The sequence below is a fragment of the Onychostoma macrolepis genome, chromosome 07 (genome assembly GCF_012432095.1).
Source record: "Onychostoma macrolepis isolate SWU-2019 chromosome 07, ASM1243209v1, whole genome shotgun sequence".
NCBI lineage: Eukaryota > Metazoa > Chordata > Actinopteri > Cypriniformes > Cyprinidae > Onychostoma > Onychostoma macrolepis.
This window is the reverse complement of record NC_081161.1, coordinates 9,722,622-9,745,832: the sequence shown is the minus strand read 5'-3', so window position 1 is coordinate 9,745,832 and position 23,211 is coordinate 9,722,622. Positions and strand designations below refer to the sequence as shown.

General features: G+C 37.0%; 1 protein-coding gene across 2 annotated transcripts in view; it reads left to right on the top strand.

Moving 5' to 3' along the window:
- The window catches only part of LOC131544599 (A disintegrin and metalloproteinase with thrombospondin motifs 7), an 82,386-nt gene that overhangs the window by 21,774 nt on the left and 37,401 nt on the right, over nt 1-23,211 (top strand). For both annotated transcript variants that reach the window (XM_058782937.1, XM_058782939.1), the window contains 9 exons: nt 2,794-2,937; nt 6,823-6,967; nt 11,261-11,353; nt 11,476-11,621; nt 18,731-18,900; nt 19,015-19,148; nt 20,939-21,059; nt 21,179-21,423; nt 22,932-23,079. In XM_058782937.1, the coding sequence (XP_058638920.1) occupies nt 2,794-2,937; nt 6,823-6,967; nt 11,261-11,353; nt 11,476-11,621; nt 18,731-18,900; nt 19,015-19,148; nt 20,939-21,059; nt 21,179-21,423; nt 22,932-23,079 (1,346 nt within the window). The remainder of the gene's footprint in view (nt 1-2,793; nt 2,938-6,822; nt 6,968-11,260; nt 11,354-11,475; nt 11,622-18,730; nt 18,901-19,014; nt 19,149-20,938; nt 21,060-21,178; nt 21,424-22,931; nt 23,080-23,211) is intronic.

Here is a 23,211-nt window from a genome sequence, read left to right as displayed (position 1 = left end):
GTCTGGGTTCTGTCTTTTTGTAGTTGTACTGAACATTGTTGTGAATTACTCTTGAGTGGTAGAGCCATTTCACAACAGTATCTCAGCTCCTGTATTAATGGTATTCTTTGGTATTCAGTTAATATATATATTTTTCTTTTTTTTTTTCTTTTTAAGTAGCTAATGCAGGTAATGATATCTAGAGGCAAAGTTGCTGATATATTGCTGATTATTATATGCACAACTGTTCAAATGTTTGGGGTTAGTAAAATGTTTTGTTGTTTTTAAATATATATTACAAATATATTATAAATAGATATAATATAAATATATATCTTAAAATGTAATTTATTCCTGCGATGGCAAAGCTGAATTTTCATCAGTCATTACTCCAGTTCTCAGTGTCACATGATCCTCCAGAAATCATTCTGCTACACCTTGCTACATTTTTTTCAGCATTTTTGATGAGTAAAAATAAATAAATAAATAAAAACATTTATTTGAAATTTTACATTTTTGTAACGTCAAAGTCTTTCCTGTCACTTTTGATCAATTGAATTCGTCTTTCTGAATAAAGATATTAATTTATTTTTCTTTTTTTTATCCTTTTGCATGGTAATAATGTAATGCTTAAAAAGCAAAGTGTTCGTATTAATCACTGGTTTAGAAATAATACACAACAAAACTGACACCTCTGTGTTTTTCCTTGATCAATTTTGGAAAGAAATACAGATTCCTTTCTCAGCTAAAACTAGACACAGTGTTGCATATGCAAATTGCTCATTTTGTGTTGCTCTCAAAGCCTAGGTGTCTTTGATGAAACATGCATCAGTTCTGTGGAGTTAACAGTCCAGTAACACACTCTTAACTGGAGGCAGTATAAGGACATCACGCACTGAATATCCTCTCTCGTTATTCTTCAGTAGAAAGCTGAACCGGTTGCTTTTTTGACACGAGAGTTGTGGAGAAGGGGACTCTTTCTGGTACCAATTATGACTATACAGTTTTTTGCCAGCATCTCTCTGGCTATATTTCATTCAGATCTGTGTGATTCATTGTGTGTAGTTCCCTTCAAGATAATATGAAATAGTTTTTAAGAAGTCATTGTTTGTTCCAGACCATTATGTAAATGAAGGTGGTCTGAATGTGCCTTGTGAAGCCTAATTGATGCCTAGTGGTGCAAAAATGGGGATTGTTTTCTTCTTCACAGGAGCGGACTCTTAAATGACAGTCTGTTTGTTGGAAGCCGTATTAGAGTCTTACTTAGGCTTAGAGTTTGTTTGATCTTGTGCCATTTGGTCTGCCGCACGTGCCTTTTATAAATGTTTGTGGTCACACCACATAGAAATATATACAGTGATATCATGATAAACAGTCAAGCACAGCGGGACTTGGAAAAGGCAGCTTGACAGCTCAGTAAGGGTCTCTAGTGAGCTGTGTTTCTAGACTGCTATAGCTGAGACAGCAGTCTTTGTAATATAAAAGAAAATCTGAATTTCCCCAATGTACATTTTAAGAAATATTCAAAACATGCTCTATCAACAACATCTGTTACATGCTGTCTAAACAGAAAATTAGTTTGACTTGCCCAGCCCCTCAATTTGTAAAAATATGTGGATAGTAATGCTTATAATGCATGTCTATGGAGCATGTTGTGGTTTAAACCAGAAATGTGAAGTTCATATTTTTGTTCAAAATTCAGTTCATTTATACAAAAATGTGCGCACTTTTGCTACATTACATGCAGTAATAACAGTAATTCAAGCCTAATTATGGAGCAACTAACCCATAAACCAAGCCCTAACCCTATAGTAAGTATATGTTGTTAATTAATATTGCTCAGTGCTGTTACACTGTGATAAGGACACTTTAAAATAAAGTGTAACCAAGTTAACTTAGTTGGTCTTTAGTTAGATACCCTGACGAAAATTAACCATGGTTTTACTGCAAATAAAAACAAAAAGCCATGGTTACTATAGTTAAACTATGTTAACCACAAATTAACCAAGGTTTTGCTACACTAACCATATTTTAACCATGATATTTGTAGTGAAACTGTGGTTATACAAATGATAATCAATATGCCAAAAAAACGTGATTACTACATTTTCGTAAAGATAGTTATGTCCCCCTCTGTGTATTCTTCCAGATTTTGTGCAAAAGCTAGGGTTTACTGGCTTTGTTGTAACAGTTGAAAGAGTTCATACAAATTTGCACAGACAACCTTAGTGAATGCATTTACCATGGTTCAGTGTCTTGCCACCTATTATTGTAAACGCTAATATATTAGTAATTTTAGCATTAGTTTAATAGTAAACAACAGAATACTGATATTATAAAGTATATACTGTACATGCTTTCCATAATCATATTCTTGTTTTTCCCCATATGAGTTTTTTATATAGCATTTAACTTTACTTTAGTAACCAAGCAACCATGTCCTTCACAAAGAACAAACCCATTCTTCATTGTATACAATGGCCACTTTCTGGTTTGCAGGCATGACTACATTTTATCAATACAGTTTCCATACAGTTACATTAATGAATACATTTAAACTACACTGACAACACTGGAGACTTGCAAGGACATGCAGGGACTAGGACCATGTGATGAAAATGTGATATTAAGCTATTGTATTAAGTTAAGCTAAATGTAAAAAAAAAATCTTTTACTCTCTTGCTGAACCACTACTCCTGCCCTAATTTATTTATTTTTTAGCCACAGATTGCATTACCAGCTTTTGAGCCAATGTGAAATATGGCTGAAAGCCAGTCCAGCAGTGCCTTCTCACCCTTTGCTTTTATGCCACAGCTTTGGGATTCAGCATGATGGGAACGGCAATGACTGTGAGCCCATTGGGAAAAGACCTTTCGTCATGTCTCCACAGCTCCTGTATGGAACCTCTCCACCCAACTGGTCACGCTGCAGCCGTGAATACATCACCCGCTTCCTCGAGTGAGTAAAAAACAATGTTTTTTTTACTTGTCACTATTGTTTTTCTTTTTTTCCCTTTTTTATTCAAAGTACAGAGATGACAAAAAAAGGTGTAGAGCAGTGGTGTCCAGTCCTGCTCTTGGAGGGTCAACATCCTGCAGAGTTTAGTTGCAACCAGCTAAACCAGGGGTTTTCAAACTTTTAGGATATGTGTCCCCCAAGTTTGTGTAATTTTCACTCGAGCGATACTTGCTTTTGATGTAAGTATATAGAAAATGCTGGTTCACAGAGCCAAGTTGAGCTCTATTGGTCGCCTGATTAGCTGCGGCACTAATCAGATTGCCCCCTAGTGGATATATATATAAATGTGTGTGTGTGTGTGTATCCTTATATAATTGGTCAAGGGGGATTAGATTTTTTAAACTTGAGTTGACTGAATGAACACCATGGCTCAATATGTCAGGGTACATGTACTGACTGCTAGGTCACAACTCTCATTTAACAGCTTTGTTTTTTTTTTTAATATTTTATTTTTATTATGAAAGCCTTTTTTAATACTCAGTCATTTTAGCTAAGTTGTGGAATGAATAACTTTTGCATAAAATGGACTGATGGCCAATTTTCTCTGATGGCACAAATTGGTGTAATCTTTGTACTCTATGATTTTTATGCTTAAGGGAAATTAATGGAGTTCATTGGAAAGCTTCTTGGCAGAAATTGCCACTGGGCGCTTTATCAGTATTTTACCCTCTCAACAAGCTGGCTCTGTCCTTCTTGACCTTTGCATGCGTGTGTTGCCAAAGGCAATGCGAATGGCTGAAATTTCCCAAGAAGGAACAAGGCTGTGTTGATTCTTCTGTCATAGTTACACTAGTTTTGCTGCCTGCCATATGGAGCAAATTAGACAAGGCTTGCCTGCTGCAGCTTGGCCTGAAATGGAGGGAAGTGTTTAACACAACTGGCAGTGCCCAAACACAGGATGGGGCTGTGTTACGATATCTAGGCCAAGCGGATCCACCAGGAACTGAGTAATTAGTCTTAATCCCTTTGAGGTTTCGATTGTTTAGGCCTACCCTTACACCATTATTCTATCTGTGTTTTAAACTCTTGGGCAGATGAGAGCCATTTCTTTGTATATGTCTCTGATATAACAGTTTGAATAGCTGGAGTGGCAACAATATGTAAAAGGACTGAATGTTACCAACTAAATATGCCAGTTTATTGCATTTTGACAGTTGCAATACACTAAAGAAAACAAATCAATAATAATATTTGTATAAGACACTGTTTCAAATCAGCCTGGTTGTTTTTTTAAATATGGACTATGTTACAGAGAATTTGATGGAAGGACCATGTGGTTTGAGAGGCATATGGCATGTGTCCAGAAAGGACCTCTCCTTGTTGTCTGAACAGTTTAGTCTTACTGAAGCAGACCAAAACAATTGTGGGCTTTAAAGAGAGATTTATTTAGAGCCGCATGTATCCAATTTCCCTCAGTGTCTGTAATAGCTGCTGAGTGTTTTTCAGTTGGATTATTTAAGCTACATTGCAAAAACTGAATTAAAGGCTGACATGCTGTCTGCTTTGACTTGGAGATTGTTGCCTAGAATTTTAAGTCCATATTGCACCAAAATTGCATGGTTATATTTTGGCTGAAACATTTCCTGTATAGTTGAGTTTTTTTTTTTTACTTTTTTTTTTTTTTTGTACTTCATAGAATAACATATTTAGTATCGCTAACTTTCCCTAAATGGCAAGATTTTTTGTGAGCATTTTCAGCAATCTGCACTGCAGGTTTTGAGGGCTTGTGTAATATTTTCAGTTTAGTCAAATGGCATTCTGTTTCTTAGGTGGAGTTTTTCACTATTAAATTTGCAACCTATGCATATTGATGTGGAAAATGTTTTACTTTTCCAGGAGTGCCAGCTGTTGAACAGGCCTGCAATAAAATTAAGCAATACCAAAATATCACTGTCTGGCCAACTTAGATTTCGATATGGAAATAAAGGTTGAGTTTTCAAAGTATTACAGCACACAGTGAGTGTAGATGAGCACTGTTTGTAGTCCGCTTTTGGGATCTGATAAAGCTCTTGGACACGGAAACAGTGATGCATAATGTCAGACTCAGATAGTGTAGCAGATAGTGTTATTGCAGTTCAGTTAGTTCAAGCAGTGATTCAAGTTTAGTCTTTAAACCTGAAAGTGACATCATTGGATAAACTTTGGCTGTCTGTACCAAACTAATTTGATACAAAAAACTTAGAACTGCAAATAATGTTAAAAAACCCAATGTTTCCACCCACAGTGTAAAATTTAATTTATTCATTCACTATAAAAAAGTGTGGACCAGAAGCACCATGAACAACAAAGAAACAGTCATCAAAGGAAAACTGTTTGCTGAGTGCATTTCAGGAAGCTCCTGTAGCGTATCTTTTCTATTATGCAGGCTCTTTTATTATTGGGGAAGTCCTAACAATAATGTGTTTTTGAGGTGGCCTAAATTTGACTTTAGCATACATATTATGTACCCTGCCTGGCCAAAAAAAGTTGCCATTTGGATTTTAATGATCAAATACTGAAGAATCTAGGATTGGATCATTGCCACAGTGATTAATTCTGGCATATTTTATGTTTTACAACCATTCTTTTAACTAATGCAGTGCAGAGCTTTTTATTTCTTAAGCATGTCAGAAGATGTGCCCATGTACATATTCCAGGATGACAATGCCAAGCTTAACCAGGCTTAATTTGTAAAATAGTGGTTCAGTGAGCATGAGGAATAATTTTTATGCATGAATTCGCCACCACAGAGTCCTGAACTTAACGCTATTGAAAGTCTTTAGGATGTGCTGGAGTCGACTTTACAGAGTGGTTCAATGCTTCCGTTATAAATACAAGATCTCGGCCAAAAATGAACTCAACACTTGATGGAAATAAATTTTATAATGCCACAACGAAAGCATAATGTTATCAAAGCTAAAGGCGGTCCAACTAAATATCAGCGTTTGTGACTTGTTTTTGGACAGGCAATGTAAAATCAACTCCAGCACGTCCCAAAGACTTTCAATGGGGTAAAGGTCAGGACTCTGTGGTGGCAAAAACAGTTTCACAGTTTAAGCCTGATGAATCTTGGATCATTCTAGTCTAATATGGACTCGGGTACGTCTTCCGATATTATTTTTTAAATAAAAAGGTATGCACTTCATTAGTTTTTAACTATAATACTAGTACAGGTGTATTGCAGTTGTATTACAGGGGGACAACAAATCCAGATTACTGTTTTTGGGCCAGATTTATTAAACAGGGCAAATTAGCGTGAGACTGCAAAAGTGCCAATGGGAGCAAGTAGGGCTCGCTGCACAACACAAGATCCAGGGGGCGTGGATGGATCCACATCTAGGGGGTGGAGATTGGTAGGTTCAGGGATCAGGGGGTGGAGACGGGTAGGTTTAAGTATATGTAAGGTGGGAGGAGTTGGATCTGGATCCAACCACGCCACCTGGATCTTGTTATGCAGCGAGACTCTCCTCAATGGAAAGAGGAAAGTTCTGCAGATGATATACTGACAATGAACAAATTAAAGAACATAATGACCAACACAATCTTTCCAAGAGCAACAAAATTAGTAGCTCACTGCAAAAAAATGCTTTTCTTACTTAGACTTTAGATTTTTTTTAATGCCAAAGGAGGGTTTGTGCTGGTGCAAGCACTAAATCTGGCCCTTGATGAATTAGAGAACATTAAAATACAACGAGATCTAAGAGATCTAAGATCTAATTATTCAGTTAAGATAATGTAATATTTCAACCTATAAAAGTACTAATCTGAGAATGAATTGTTCTTAAACCAGAAACCTTTGCCTAAGTATTTTCTGCATGTGGTGTGTTTTTGTCATGTTCCTCACAGTCGAGGCTGGGGCTGGTGTCTGGATGACCCTCCTGTCAGAAACGACCTGGAGATGCACTCTGCTCCCCCTGGCGTCCTGTACAGCGCTGCTCATCAGTGCAAGCTCCAGTACGGATCCAGCTCACTGCTCTGTGACGATGTAGATGTAAGATTTTCCCTCGAACCCACAAATACCTCTGATTCCCCCTGCAGACAGCTGTCTGATGCCAAACTGCTAAGAAAAATGGGTCAGAAGTGTACACAAGTGCAGACAAAGGGCTTAAATTATCTGTTTATGAAATACAGATGGAGCAAGACATTCTGAACCACACATCTGCTAGGAACTGTAAATAAATTGTAGGCTATAATGCAACCTTATAAAAATATATAAGTGCTTCTGACAGTAAAGCCAAAGTTCAGATAATGTAGTTTCTGTGCATGACTTTCCTTTGTAACACAAAAGAAAGAAAGTAAAATGGTCGCTTTTTTCATACAGTTACAAAGAATGGGAACTGGAGCTTTCAAGCTTCAAAGGAACACAGAGGCAACTTATCCTAAAAGTACACTGGAAAAAAAGTATACTTTGGACCCATTTTTTTAAATAAAAAGATTTTGGTTCAAACCTTACATTTTGATTTAAAAAACATATATTTTTATCAAAAACATTCACACAAAGTAAAAAGATAATGAATTATAAGGATTATACATTGAAAAAAGTGTGTTGGATTTGCATCATTTAATTATTTAATCATTCAACATCATTTAATGAAGTTATTTTGAAGTGAACAAATTAAGAAGTGTAAAAGTTATTTTTACATGGTTTCCTGACAGGATTTAATAAATTAAACTTTATATTCAAAATTATATGTATTGTCACATCACTGTTTACAAGCAAAAGTTTAGTGAGCAATAGCATATCCCTTATGAAAATAACCATTTTACTACAGATTAAACCAAATAACCATGGTTACTATGGGAATGATAACCACAAATTAACCATGGTTTTGCTATACTAACCATAGTTTAACCATGGTACTTGTAGTAAAACTGCGGTCATGCAAATGGTAATGAATACGCCAACAAAACAAAACATGGTTACTACACTTTTACTATAATAAAATGTATGTATGGTTTTTTTTTTCAGTGTACTTAATATATTTGATATTTGACTGGGAATACCAGCACCCGAAACACAATAGCCAGCCATGCTGGTCTTTTCAACAAAGATCTGTTCTGAATTTGATCTCATTAGGAAACTATTTCATTAAATAACTCATGTACTTCCAGGCCCATGGGCTGCTTTAAATGTCTCACTATTAAATTGTGAACAGTTCAACAAAAACCTCTATTAATTCAAGTGTCTGGTAAGGCATAGACCACACACACACTTTTCCATCACAGAGGAAGTCTTACATCAGGACCATCTGATTCCCAGCTGTTTTGGTGGGGAAAAGCACATGATTAGTACAGCAGGGCTTATGTTCCAACTAGAAGAACTACTTTGTAAACAGTTTAACATAAAGAGCTCTCTACCTTGAAATTAAAATTTTTCACCTAAGCTAGCTGAACAATGAGGGGAAAAGCCAACATAGCTCATTTACATTTGGCATCCTGCAGAATTAAAATAGGGAAAAGGGCATCAAATTGCAGAATTGTTGTTTGTGATGTCAAATCACATCAGTGATGTGCTCTGTGCTTTCTGCAGCAGCTGTTGGCAGATACTGGGCATCTTTCAATTATTGGTGAAATGTCACAGACACAGCAGAAGAGCTGGCACTCTGTCGTTCGGACACAGATAAAGCCAGACTTCAGTTTCCTTATCAGGGCTGTTACAGTTCAAGAAATCACACCAGAGGAAATTGCAGAGGTTTATAAATGCAATGCAACACACAAGGTTTACCATTTCGCAAAAGTTTAGGAGAACATTAAAAAGTGTACAGTACATAACTCCATGCATTTCATGATTCCAGAGTAGGCCTCAAATTAAGGCCTCAATTAATGTGGTTTCATAATTTTTCAATGTGACATTTAAAATGTCAGGGATGTGAAACTCATTTGTTATGTCTAGAGCTATTCAAAAAGCACATTAAAAATAATAATACCATTTTTATTGAAAATTAAATGTTCTGTGATGAAATTTTTTTCCATTTTTGGGCATTTAAAAAGGGCTAAAATTCTTGAAAAAAATATTATACTTGTAAACAAATATTAAGAAAACACATACTATATGGTTGTGTTCTATCATTTTTGTTTATCAATAAAAATTTTCACATTTTACTAATTGGTAATTCTTTTATTATATGAAATTCCTAAATGCGATTTGAAATTGAAATCTAATCTTTTAATTAACCGCTGGAGCTTGAGCAGCACTCATCTTGCTCCAGCATCAGCTGTTTCAGCATCCTGCTGCCTCCTCAACGCCACCAACATAATTGAAGTATCCATCCAAACTTATCTTCCAAGCACTAGTAGTCCCTTGGGGTATCAGAACTCAAGTTGAAGCTGCTTCCTCGAGCCCCTCCACTGAAGACTGCAAGCCAAATACTTAACATCAGCAGCTTAAAAACTGCCTACTGCATATAGGCAAACATAATGTTCTTTTGGTACATAGTAAAATAAAAATGTCATCATTGTTTTTAGTACAAACTAACATTTTGAAAATATGAACGTCTCGGTTACGTACGTAACCCTTGTTCCCTGATGGAGGGAACGGAGACGTTGTGTCGTGACGACATAGGGGATTTACTTGGGAGCCCCAATCATCTCTGACTTAAGAGAAAACACCAATGAATATTGGCTAGTGGATTTTGCATACCTGAGCCACTCCCCGTGCACACGGGTATAAATAGGCGGCAGGTGCATCCACTCATTAGGTTTTACGCTGAGGAGCCGAGAACGAGTCCCTGGCAACCAGCGATGGTTCGAGATTGTGGCATGGGGACATAATGTCTCCGTTCCCTCCATCAGGGAACGAGGGTTACGTACGTAACCGAGACGTTCCCTATCTGTGGGTCACTACGAGTTATGTCGTGACGACATAGGGGTTCTATGGAAAGCGCCACAACCTGAACCCCGTCACAACATTGTGGCATGCAGAAGCTGACAAGCGAGCGTGTGACAGACAAATGCCATGCGAAAGATCGCAACCTTCCCAACGCCCCAGCGCAAATTCGCTAACCTTGGTGCCCGCAGGGACCACTGAGTACGGGACATTCGCTGCGTGAGGAGTAAGAGGTCCGTGGGGACGTACCCGGCGGAGAAGCTCTTACTGTGACCCTCAGATCTCCCAGAGCGCCAGCCGGCGATCCTCTGCTCGAGCTAGAGAGATCAGGACGGGTGGCGGCAGAGGGTGCCAATCTTTTCAGAAAAGAAAGGCGAGATCGCAGCGACGTCATGCTCATGCGCCCACAACAGGCGCATGAGTCATCCACGAACGCATCTTCAGCGTGCTGGAGGCCTAGACACTGAAGACAACGATCGTGTCCGTCATCCGCAGACAGGTAACAACCGCAACCAAGAAGACACGAACGGAACGGCATCTTGAAAAAGACGTGACCGTTCGTGATTTGCTCTTTTAGAATTTGCTCTTTCAGTTGAAGTGCCCAGGGGAATCGCTGCTGAGAGGGACTCCGCTGACTGCACCATGACGCCAACCAGGAACGAATAAAAGATGAAAGGCTTTTGTGGAGATCAGCACTCTTCTCATCCACTCAGCTCCGAAGCAAAAAGCTAATGAGTGGATGCACCTGCCGCCTATTTATACCCGTGTGCACGGGGAGTGGCGCAGGTATGCAAAATCCACTAGCCAATATTCATTGGCGTTTTCTCTTAAGTCAGAGATGATTGGGGCTCCCAAGTAAATCCCCTATGTCGTCACGACATAACTCGTAGTGACCGACAGATAGGGTACACTTGATTCCGAAAATATGTTATTTAATGGTTACACCACTTGACACTTAACATAACTTTTGTTAAAAAGGTATAAAACAATTTAACACAAAATGAACAGATAAGTATGAAAGCTTTTTTCTGCCACAGGATAAAATAATCAAGCAATTGCGACCGTTTTATCTGGACTGTTTTTCTTGTAATTCTGAGTCTACATCTTACAATTCAGACTTGCATTTCTGAGAAAAAATCTTGCATTTCTGAGAAAAAAGAGATATGAACTCACAATTGCGTGAAAGAATTCTCAGTTTATATTTTGCAATTCGGAAACTTTTTTTACTCAGAATTGTGAGTTTCTATATAGTTTTTTTCTCTTAAAAAATCCAAACTATGAAATATAAAAAGATTGAATTGTTATCAATTACCTTTTTTATTTATTTATTTTTTCATTCAGTGGCAAAAATAAGCTTCCACTGATAAGGAATAAAGACACTTCTACTACATTTATAATAAAATTTTATGTAGCTCTTTGAACTATTCTGAATTATTCTTAAATGACTGTACCCTTCAGAATATCTGCAGCACCCTGTGGTGCACAGTGGGCTCAACCTGCCACTCTAGGCTGGATGGCGCTGTGGATGGGACCAAGTGTGGTGAGGGCAAGGCAAGCCAGGCTTTCTGTGGGCTTTTCATTTGCCTGCATGAAGTTCACCATGTAGTTCTCCTTTTGAATTCCTCTGACTAACTCAAAGTCTTGATAATGTTTTTTTAATTTTTTTTGGTCAGTGGTGCTTTGATGGGGAATGTGTGGAGATGGGCTTCCAGACTAAAAGCGTGAATGGTGGCTGGGATTCATGGAGCGAGTGGTCCAGATGCACCAGGACATGCGGTGTTGGCGTTCAGAATGCCCAGAGGGAGTGTGTCAACCCTGTGTGAGTTTCCTAAACACACACACAATTTGTGCTCACTCACTTTACTAGGATAAACCACAAAACATTTTATCATAGCTCGTATAGAAAAAGACTAGCATGTTTATGGTTGACAAGTAAATGAATGCATTTATTTCTCACCAGCATGTCAGAATAAAAAAAAAATATATCCTTTTGGTATCCCTGTCCGAACACAATCACTGGTTAATGCATGGCATTGGGCTCTCTTGACTAGCAAACATTCAGAAACCTCTAGAAACTGCATATAAGGAAGCAAATAAATGAATGGGTGATTTTTTGATTTTTGAATTTCTTCTGTGGAACAGATATTTTGAAGAATGTTTTGTCCATACAATTAAGCCAATGGTGTTCACAAATTCACCAAACTCCAAGGTAGTGTGAAAGTAATCCTTACAGCTACAGCAGCTTAATCTGGTTTACTCTGAAAAACCACAAACCATAGATTGTATGGGAAAAGGCTAGCATTTGATGAGGAAGGGACTGCATTTATTTCTCACCACCGCATCAGCATAATGTGTTTGGAGTTTCATACATGTAATTATAATTAATTTTATATTTTCAATCATCTTCAATGGCATTCTAGGGTCTCTGCAGTTCCAACAAATTGTTAAATGGTGAGAAATTCAGATCCCATATGGTGTCAGAGAGCCTCACTCGACCAATAAATCAGTCACTGTCTCTGGTCCAAAGGTTCAGAGTTTATGAAGTATAACCATTTAATATATTTGGCTTGGACTGGATTCTCTATCCTGGCAGATGATTTGTACCCCAAGCAAGTTTTCAAGGATGGAAATGGTTATAGAACCAGGTTGTGGCCTGCTTGTGAATGCATCTCTAGGATGTTGTAGTTGATGGAAAGCATGTGCAACATCTGCATTGTATTTCAGAAGAACTTTTAAGGATATGGGAAAAAGATCTACTACTATTTGTCACCACGTCCTCTGTGTATTTATTACAGTAAATATGTTTTTTCTAGTAAAACAAAAAGATGAAGTATGCTTCTGTGTATCTTCCAAACAATCTTTGCAAAGTCCCCATACACTCATCATGCCCTTACATTATTCTATCAATTTTATCTGGGGCTTTATACCAAAGAGCTAGCATCTGTGGGAAAAACATTTAGAGTTTAGCTTACCTATCAAGAAGAAATTCTGCAAGTTTGGTGCCTCAGTTGAAACTAGGGCTGCAACAAACGATTATTTTGATAATCGATTAATCTAATGATTATTAGAACGGTTAATCGACTAATCGTCGATTATTTCACTGGTTAATCAGTAGACTTTGTTTGATTATTTAGATTTTTCAACTAGTTAAAATATTAAGTTAGACATATTCTAACATAAATAAAGGTCACTTCAGCTTTAGAAAAGCATATTATGTAATTACAATTATTATACAATTAATTGGTAACACTTTACAATAAGGTTCATTAGTTAACATTAGTAAACATGAACTAAGAATGAACAATACTTCTACTGCATTTGTTAATCTTAGTTAATGTTAATTTCAGCATTTACTAATGCATTATTAAAATCACAAGTTGTGTTTTTTAACATTGGTAAATGCACTGTGAACTAACATGAACAAACAATGAACAACTGTATTTTTGTTAACCAACATTAACAAAGATTAATAGTTAAATGTAATAAATGCATTGTTCATTGATGTTAATTAATACATTAATGTTAACAAATTATACCTTATTGTAAAGTGTTACCAATTCATTATACAAATAGATGTATTTGGCACACAAAATAAGATGACAGACAGAGACACTCTCTCACCATTTAATTAGCTACATGAAAAAGTAACTGAATGACACATCTTTCACATTCTGCCTAACATCTCCTTTTGTAAGTCATATAGATAAGAAACAAAATAAAGGTAAGTGATAAAACGCTTTGGATAAACTATTTTATTCACAACATAATGTCTTAAAATACCTTATAGGGTTATGATAACCAAAACAGTCCTGAGCTAGATCAAGCTTTGATCTCTGTAAACCAAACTATCACTTTAATGAAATTATTTTTTTCCCACTAATAAAAATATTTTATCATTAGCTAGCTCCACACTGGAGAGCTGCTTTACAGAAAATCAAGTTGTAATTCTAACTGAAAGCAACACTGACTCTGGTTTTTCATGTTTAATACCGTAAAGTTGCTTGAATTAAGGCTATCTATTGCATAAAGTACTACATAAATAAACATGATGTGACTGGACTTCACTGGAGTAACGTTACGTTACTGAAAAGCAGAGCTCATGCAAACATCCACATCGTTGTAATCAGATGCACTTTTAACTGCTGCTTTCACACTGCTCCCAGTTTTTGTTGTGCTTATTTCGTTACTGAGAGGAAAGCGCGCAATATATATTTACATATTCATCCAAACGCCGCTCAAGTTTGAACGCACTTTCTCTGAAGAAGCGCTATGTCTATCTTCTTCTCTTGAATTGCATCCAGGAGATCTGAATTACAGTCTTGCGCTACAGCGCCACACTCGTCAAACCGCAGTATTGCAGGCTCTTACATTAGGTCATATGAGATCAAACGATTACTCGACAACAAAAATATTTGTAGACAATTTTTTATTGTCGACGTTGTCGATAATGTCGACTAATCGTTGCAGCCCTAATTGAAACCCAAACATTCCATCATATTTCTACATCTTGTAAAAGTAACAAGTTGTTTACTCTTGCTTTAACCCATTTCTTCATATTATGGCAAGTCTTCAAATTTTGGTTAGCACTTCTGTAACCGAATCTGAATTGTTTTCCCATGTAATGCATCAGCCATGATCCCAACACCTTCTGGCTCAGCCTGCTACAGTAGAAACTCACTGAAATAGAAACTTTCGCCATTGCTCGAAAGAGATTGCCGGATCTGTTTGAGCCACTCTACTACGGTAAATGTTTTGATGGTGTCTGGGAGGCTTCATGTTTACAATTTTGGGGTAGATAAACTCATGAACAATAATCTGGGTTAATTGAATGCATTTTGGCATAAATAATCTTACAAACATCACCCTTAAGCATGGCCGTAGCCAGGCTTTGAAAATTAGTGAGGTCCGGATGGGGGGATGGTTGGGGGGAGATTGGATGCTATAATAACCTCTTATTATAGAATTGTGCTATAATAACCCCTATATATACAACTCAATATACACTATTAACACTTTAAAATAGACAGACATTTTTGTGAAAGAAAGAAGTTTTCTCTGTTTTGGAGGGATTTTAATTTTTAAATCATACCCTATTTATTGCATCAAAATTTGTTAATACATTTCTATAGTTATGGGGTGGATAATTTTATCAGTTGTTTATTATACATGCAACAATACTGTTATAGTTTTTATTTATAACCATTGCGGTGTAGCTGATAACTTTGTCTAGTGCTCTTATAAATGTTTATAGCATGATTTGTGAAAATTTAACTACTATGAATGACTTGGCATATACTTCTTCATAGTGTTTGCATATTTCATTTTATTCTGTAACCTACTTTTTCTACAGATCTCTGCACTAGTGTTAAATGCTACTGTTTTTGACAGCGTTGATAACGTTTCTGACAGATAATATGAATTTTTTTTTATTTTATTTTTTGCGTTTCCCTTATCGAATGTCGTAGGGTAGGCTATGTCAGAAATGGGCTTTTTTGATTACTGGTGATTACGGCGATGCAGTGTTGCCAGATATTGCTATTAAGATGAGCAAAAGCCCATCAGTAAATAAAAATAAACTGAATATATTACAAATCTTTTGCAAATAAGATAAGATAAAGATATCGCTGACCCTAAACCGCAAGGTCCTACATTATTAACTTTCTAAAGTGTCAAATTAAGTGGGAAAGACAAGTCAAAAACGTGCATATTAGCTGGATTTGGCAACACGGAGACTGCGCTCGCGTCCTCACTCGCAACTCTCTCAAGCCTCGTTCACTCCGCCAGCGTCCCGCAGCGATCATTTTCATACCACGGACGCTAAACATTCTTGCAAACTGTCTAAACTGAATTATACATACAGACATATGAGGAGTTTAATAGCAAATTGGTCATTCAGAGAACAAATTTTATTTTTGAACATGAAAAATGTACCTCATAGCTGGCTACGGGCCTGCCCTTAAGCATGTGATTTGATGCTAAAATAGGCTACTTTCTCCTATCCCAGTTTAATGCACAGGTCAGTGGCGTAGCCACGAGGTTTCAGCAAAGGACAAACGCATTTCCAGCACTAAAAATCGCTTTCGCTCTGCTACTAAATTTATTTAAAATGGCTATCCCTGTACGGCTATAATCAGCTCTTCCTCCGTCTCGGCTGAGCTTTCTATAGGTGTATTCGACTTGAAACGGCACTGCGCAGAATGATCAGTGTATGACATCAAAGTACCGCAAGAGCGATAAGAGAGCAGATTGATCCTGATGCTTTCAAATCACTCTCGCGGAAACTTTGATGTCATACACTGATCATTCTGCGCAGCGCCACTTCAAGTCGAACACACCTAATGTTATTATTAAAGGATGAAGCTGATTGGTTGGTTCTTGTCACATGACCCGTGGTGCGCTTGTGGCATTCTGAAAAGTTGAAATGTATTTATCTCGATGCGGTGATAAAACTATACAAACAACATATCACATTAAAAAACATTAAGAATTAGCTAAAGCTTAAAACATTATTTACGACTGAAGGCTATATAGAAGGATTCAATTAAAGGTTTAGGACAAACTTATTGTATTAAATATAATGCTCACATTTTTCATGTGCTGACTTTATGATTTAAATAAATAAATATTTCCAGCCCATAGACGATAATTAAAAACTAGATGAGTAAAGTTTGTAGACAAACTTTAAGTTGGCTTGAAAAAGTCTAGCCAGAAAGTTTGAAGTAGTTTTAACAGCTTGACGTTTGAAGGTTTTCAGTTTTAACTAATTTGAAGTAGTTTTAAAGGTTTGAAGACAATACAATCTATCAGATAGATAGATAGATAGATAGATAGAAATATTAGATTAGAAATGTTAGAAGTAGAATAGATTAATAGACTATGGTGTTTCTATGTGGTCGAAGTGAGTTCAGAATAAAAGTGTACTATTAATCTCATAAATTGTCTTATGTAGCATGATGCTAATGTTAGCTCTAATGCACCTGCAGAACAGGTCCAATTCTTCTTCATAATACATTTTGTCATAATACTTCACGTAAGGTCGCAAGAAAATGTTTTGTTGTATTTATTTAGAAATACTTTTGATAATAGTTGGGTAAATGTATACTGGGATTGAAGCGATGTGGCTTGGTAAACGTTTTACTGCCAGTATAAAGGCTGATAATGGCTGAATAAAAACAAAAGAATAATAAGGATTATGTCTCATACCTGGCGGAGGTGTGAAAGTTTCCTTAAACTAGTTTGCTATGCATTTCTTTATTTCAACACATTTACAGGTAAATCCTAGTATTTAAAATTTGTGATTAATCATGATTAGGTGAATAAACCATATGTCGGATCAGTCTGAAAAGACATAGCAACCTGAATCAGACCAGTCTGAAGGTCTGGTCTGAGTTTGGTGGCTTTAGCATGAAAGCTCTAGGAGGAGATAGGGTTTAAACTTTGGCTCAGAAGAATAATAATAAGTTTAGATAGTAGATCAGTAAGTTGGCTTTTTCAAGCCAACTTAATAATCGAGTCACAGCCTATTCTCCGTGATTGCGTGCGACGATTGAATGCCATTATATTGTGAACAAGAACGGGAGGTTAATTACAGTAAATATAATGAAAAATAAATAAAATAATTTTTAAAATAAGCGCGCTGCTATTCAGCTTCCACACTTGCCGCACAAACACTTGAAAATGCGCACATTTAATATAGACATTATAGCCTACATGTAATATAGAGCCGCCCCCCCAAAAAATTTAAATTCTGGCTACGCCACTGGTACAGGTACAACTATGAGTAAGCCATTTATAGGTGGACTTCACCAAGCGTGTTAGCATGTCATGGTTCAAAAACACATACATTTCTGGCTCACCAATGGTGTGAGTTTCATGCAGAATTACATGTTAACCTGAACAAGGATAGATTAGGGTGGGCATTATTATTGGGATACCTGTTTGGACACAATCAGCTTATGAATGAATGAAGGTGGGCTCTTTTGAGTTTGCTAGGAAACCAGAATGTTTATGGATGATAAGGAAATGATTGCATTTGCTTCTCACCAGCATGTCAGAAAAAAAAAACCTTACAGAAAATCTTATTGGGATACCTGTTTGGTCACAAATGGCGGTGGGCTCTTTTGACTTTGCTAGGACACCTCTAGTCTCAGCCTCAGATGTCAGCCTCATGGAACGTTGGCTAAACGTCTGATGCATATGGCACAATTATCTGGAAACAATTCTGGAGTTTCGAAGTCATCGTCGGATTGGTTGAATTATAGAGGATTTCCGGGAGACGTTTGTGTCGCATTCTTTAACGTTCCGCCTGGAATCAAAGATGCCGTGGCACCAAACCCCTTCACGAAAGAAGAAAGCCATCGTGTTTACAACTGTGATGAGCGCTTGTCAGGATCAACTAAATGCTGAATTTTCAAAAGTATGTGAAAATTTTAAAGTTTGCGGGATAGAATCTTTCAAATATGTCTGAGAGTTTTACATTTACTGTTATTGTGGCGACATTTCCACGCACCTAAACATGATGCGGAACAAAACGAAACGTGATTGGTTGCTTTACCTGTCAGTCGTCAAGCCTCTTGGGCAGGCCTTGGCCATTCAAAGCTGCCAAAGTTCCCAGACATTCAGCAGTCAGTCTGAAGGTCTGGCTACGCGAGACTAGGACACCACCTAACAAAACCTCTAGCAACTGTGTAGCCAAAAAAAATAAATAAATCTGCCATTTACTCACCCTCACACAAATTCCAAATGAATGAATTCGTTATGAATTCCTTTCATTTTGGGGTTCACAAACTCCAAGGACATAAGTGTAAAAGTAAATCAAATATATCAAATATTTAATAAGATCATGTATACATAAACATGTTGTATACAGATTTTAAATGACTTTTTTTGATTTGATTAAATGACATTTTAAATGCATTTGCTTTTCAGACCCAAGTATGGAGGTAAATACTGTCTTGGAGAGCGCCGCAGATATCGAACCTGTAACCGTGACCCCTGCCCTGCAGACCAGCCCAGCTTCAGACACATCCAGTGCAGCCGCTTTAACACAATCCCATATAAGGGAAAGTTTTATAAATGGATACATGTAAATAACAGAGGTGCGCATTATGGCACTATATGTGCAGACATGTGCTGGGGAAAGAATCAGAGTTTTCATGTTGCAGCACTCTTTAAATAGATTTCTCAGATGGGATATGTTTGTGTCATTCCAGTTAATGCGTGTGAGCTGCACTGTAGACCTGTGAATGAGCACTTTTCCGAGAGGATGCTGGACACTGTCATAGACGGAACACAGTGCTATGAAGGCAGTCAGAGCCATGACATATGCATTAATGGCATTTGTAAGGTTGGTAATGGCTTTGACCTCTTTGCTCAGTCTCAGACCGTCCATGTAAATTTCTGCTTGTCATTTTCATTGTAAACCATTGATGATCTGTCAGCTTGAGTGTCAGTCTATCGTGAAATAATACCTCGAGAGTCTCACAAAAACAGTGGGGTGTGAAATCATGAGAACATGTCAGCAAACAATCTTCCACTCTCTTCTCAAACTTAATTCAGATAAATATTTGAATGAGTCCTTGTATGACCCCAGGCTGAAGTTACACACGGTATTGTTAAATTCAGAGGAGGAAGCTATTGTTTTCAATGCGGTTTTGTTCTTTTATACAATAAAGGAGTTAAATATTTAGTGGACTGCAAACATTTTCAGTTTCACTGAACTGACCCATGGCCCTGTGAAACTGCTGCAGAAATTTACTGAGGAGAGTTGTTACTTTTCTAAGCACTTAAAATTACTTTAAATGAACACTTACCAGATGTTTGAGTGAAGTGTGTGAGTGAATGAAATGTTACAGTTTTGTGTTTTGCTCTGAAACTGTCAACGCATAGCCTAGATTTAGGCTATGCTTTCAGTTCAAATGCAAATCTTCTACAGTATTACAGTTAGTCGATCTAAAATGGTGATTTGCTGTTATAGCAATAGTATAATGACATATATAATTATTTCTCAGTCTCTTTATTAGAATATAATCAGAAAATACAGGAAATTTGTATGTAGTATTAAAAAAAAAAAAACCTCTTGTGACCTTGCTTGTGACCTCCCTAATTAATGTCATTTCTAATACCTGCTATCTCATGTCAAAAAGGTGTTTTACACCAGGTTTTTTCAAGACATGCTTGAGCATTACACATGTTGTATGAGTTGGCTGTTTGCTAATATGTATAAGACCAACTCTCTGTAACATCAATCCATTCAAAATGCCAAAGATCACAGAATTTGACAGAGGTAATATTGTAATTGTGCATCAGCAAGGCCACTCTCAAAGGGAAATCAGCAACAAACTGGATAACCAAGATGTGGTATTCAAGAAATCTAAAGAACTGCTAGTGGTTTGATATTGTTCAAATTAATGGGATCATGAATTTTGAAAAGTACAGGACAATTTGTCATGCCATTCCTTCTGGAAAGTGCCTGATTGGGAATGATTTTATTTTTTAGCATGATAATAATCCAAAGCACACTGCTAATGCAGTGAAATCATACTTGGAGAGAAAAACAGCTGATAAAACACTGACAGTCATGGACCGGCCTCCACAGAGTCCAGACCTGAATATTATAGAGGCAGTATGAGATCACCTAGACGGAGAAAAAAATAAAAGATAGCTTAAATCTAAAGAAGAACTCTGGGAAGGGCTGAAAGAAGCCTGGTATAATATATCAAAAGATTACTCCAGAAAACTTCAGGACAGTCTCAACAAAAGAGTTCAAGATGTGCACAGTGTTAAGGAAGGTCACACGAATACTGACTTCTGTCTGAAGAAGACATTTTTTAAATTTACTGTACATATTTCCTTTATTTTCTGTTTGTATCTTAATTTGCTGATGGTGGCTTAAGACTTTTCACAGTACTACACTGTATATATATAAAATGAAAATTTACTAAAAATTTACTCACCCTCAAGCCATCCAAGATGTAGCTGATTTTGTTCCTTCATTTGAACAGATTTGGAGCAATTTCTTCTGCAGTGAATAGGAGCTGTCAGAATGAGAGTTCAAACTGAGAAAAATATCACAATAATTCACATCAATCTATTTTAATTGTGGAGTTAAATTTATGATCTGTCTCTTCGTGTCAGTACTTAGGCTGTGATTATGAGATTGACTCAGATGCTGTTGAGGATCAGTGTGGAGTGTGCCATGGAAATGGATCTACATGCGAAACAGTGAGGAAGACCTTTGAGGACAGTGAAGGGCTCGGTTTGTAAAATGAGTTTGTTTATATTTTACTCAAAGCAGCATAAATATAAGATTGCATGTTTGTTTTCTTTCTGCTTTATTTGTTTGAATAAGCTGAGGTAATTTTTTTTGTCTCCCAGGCTATGTAGACATAGGTCTAATTCCGGAAGGAGCACGGGACATCCGTATTGAGGAAGTCGCAGAGGCTGGGAACTACTTGGCATTGCGCAGTAATGACCCTGAAAAATATTTCCTGAATGGTGGCTGGACGATTCAGTGGAATGGCGAGTATAAAGCAGCAGGAACAGTATTTACTTACGAAAGGACCGGGCAGCTGGAAAACCTATCTTCCCCCGGACCGACTATGGAGCCAGTGTGGATCCAGGTACTCAGTCCCATGCTGAAGTCTCACGTACTGCTTATGAGCAGAATTTAGCATGTGATGTTTGTGGCCTGTCTCTTTTCACAGGCACCTGCTAAAGTGCTCTGCTAAACTAGGTCACAGTTTAGTGAATCTGTGCCTGAAATGTGGTTTAGAGTTTAAATAGAGACCTAAAATGGTATACATTATAATTGAACGTCTCACATTTGTCGCATGGAAAGATATACAAACAACTTATTTTATATTATCCAGGGGACAATTTACAGCTTCAAACACTATAATGGATAACAGGCCTATCCTTTATGAATAATAAAATCTGCAAATTTCTCTGAGCACATAGATTTGTTTTTATGTAAAGACTTCTAAAAAGAAATATACTCAATGTATGGCATCCTGCTATTTTATTTATTTATTTATTTTTTTTAAATCTCCTTCGAGAGTAAATATTTAAACTGAGAAAACAGAACAGCTTTATCTGTCAGGGAAAGTGAAATCAAAGGCTTAACCCAGTGGATTTGCATAAAATTCTACTCGGCAGGAAGTAGCTTTAGGATCTTTTTCAATAACAAAAGATGTGAATTTAATGATTGAATTTATTGCGTAAAAGGCTTATTCCCAATTGTAATCATTAGCGGACTAAGCTTTATGATCACGATAGCCACGTGGTTTTCATGTTGTAGCACCATTAAAGTGAAGATTCTGTTTAATAGGGATTTAGGATAGTATGTGTAGCAGAGGGGCCTTCTAGATAAAGGACCTCCTCCCACAGAGCGATTCGAGGCCTTTGCGCGGGTGGAGAAAGAAAGATGTCTACAGCAGCAGGAGGTAGACAAATGAAATATTCTCTTATCACTCTCCATATTCTTAAATCCCTTGTGGAAGAGAGCAGCTTACAACCTCACTTTTTGGGTTTTACGGTTCTGCTGCAAAGACAAAAAATGTTATACTCATAATTATGTTGGTTCAACTTTTAGGGAAAAATCTTGTACTACTTTGTACTACCAATCAGATTTCACATTTTCAAAGCTTTTACAAAAGTTGCTGGTCTCAACACTAAAATATGTAAAACCTTACATTATGGGCTAGCAACTGCCTCACAATAGAATACATCCATACAGTCACAATTAGGTAAGGTGCAATGCATCACAATGTTGTAATTAAAATGTGTGCTGAAAATATATGCGATATTGCATACTTTCAAGTGTGCAATATTTAATAACAAAATTAACCAAGAAAATTAACCACAGACTTACCTGTTACTTAATATATAGCACTTGACCATTTTTTTTCACAAATTTTCAAATCTGATTGCTTATTTGTAGAAACTGCTACTTCATTAATTTGACCTTTTTGATTAAAAGAACCAATACAACATCATAGAATTCTTACATATTGATATCGGATTATATGGCCATATCCCTAGATTCCAAGTCTGAGATTTATAGGTTTGTATGTTGTTTGTATGTTGATGTGTCAAGGATTCTGTTTAATCTGCCCTCAATTTTCTCCAGCTGCTTTTTCAAGAGACCAACCCGGGGGTGAGGTATGAGTACACCATAAGTAGAGACACTCTTTTGGACTCCAACAATGGCACTGCTGTCTCTTATTTCCAGTGGATTTATGGGGCTTGGACTGAATGCAGCGCTACATGTGGAACTGGTAAGGAGTCGTCTTATTGCACACTTCTCCTTTCAACCTACGCACATACACAAATTGAGCCAATCCAGACTGATTTGCCTATTTACTTTAGGTAACTGCTTTGTTATAGTTTCATATTATACTAGAAATGGT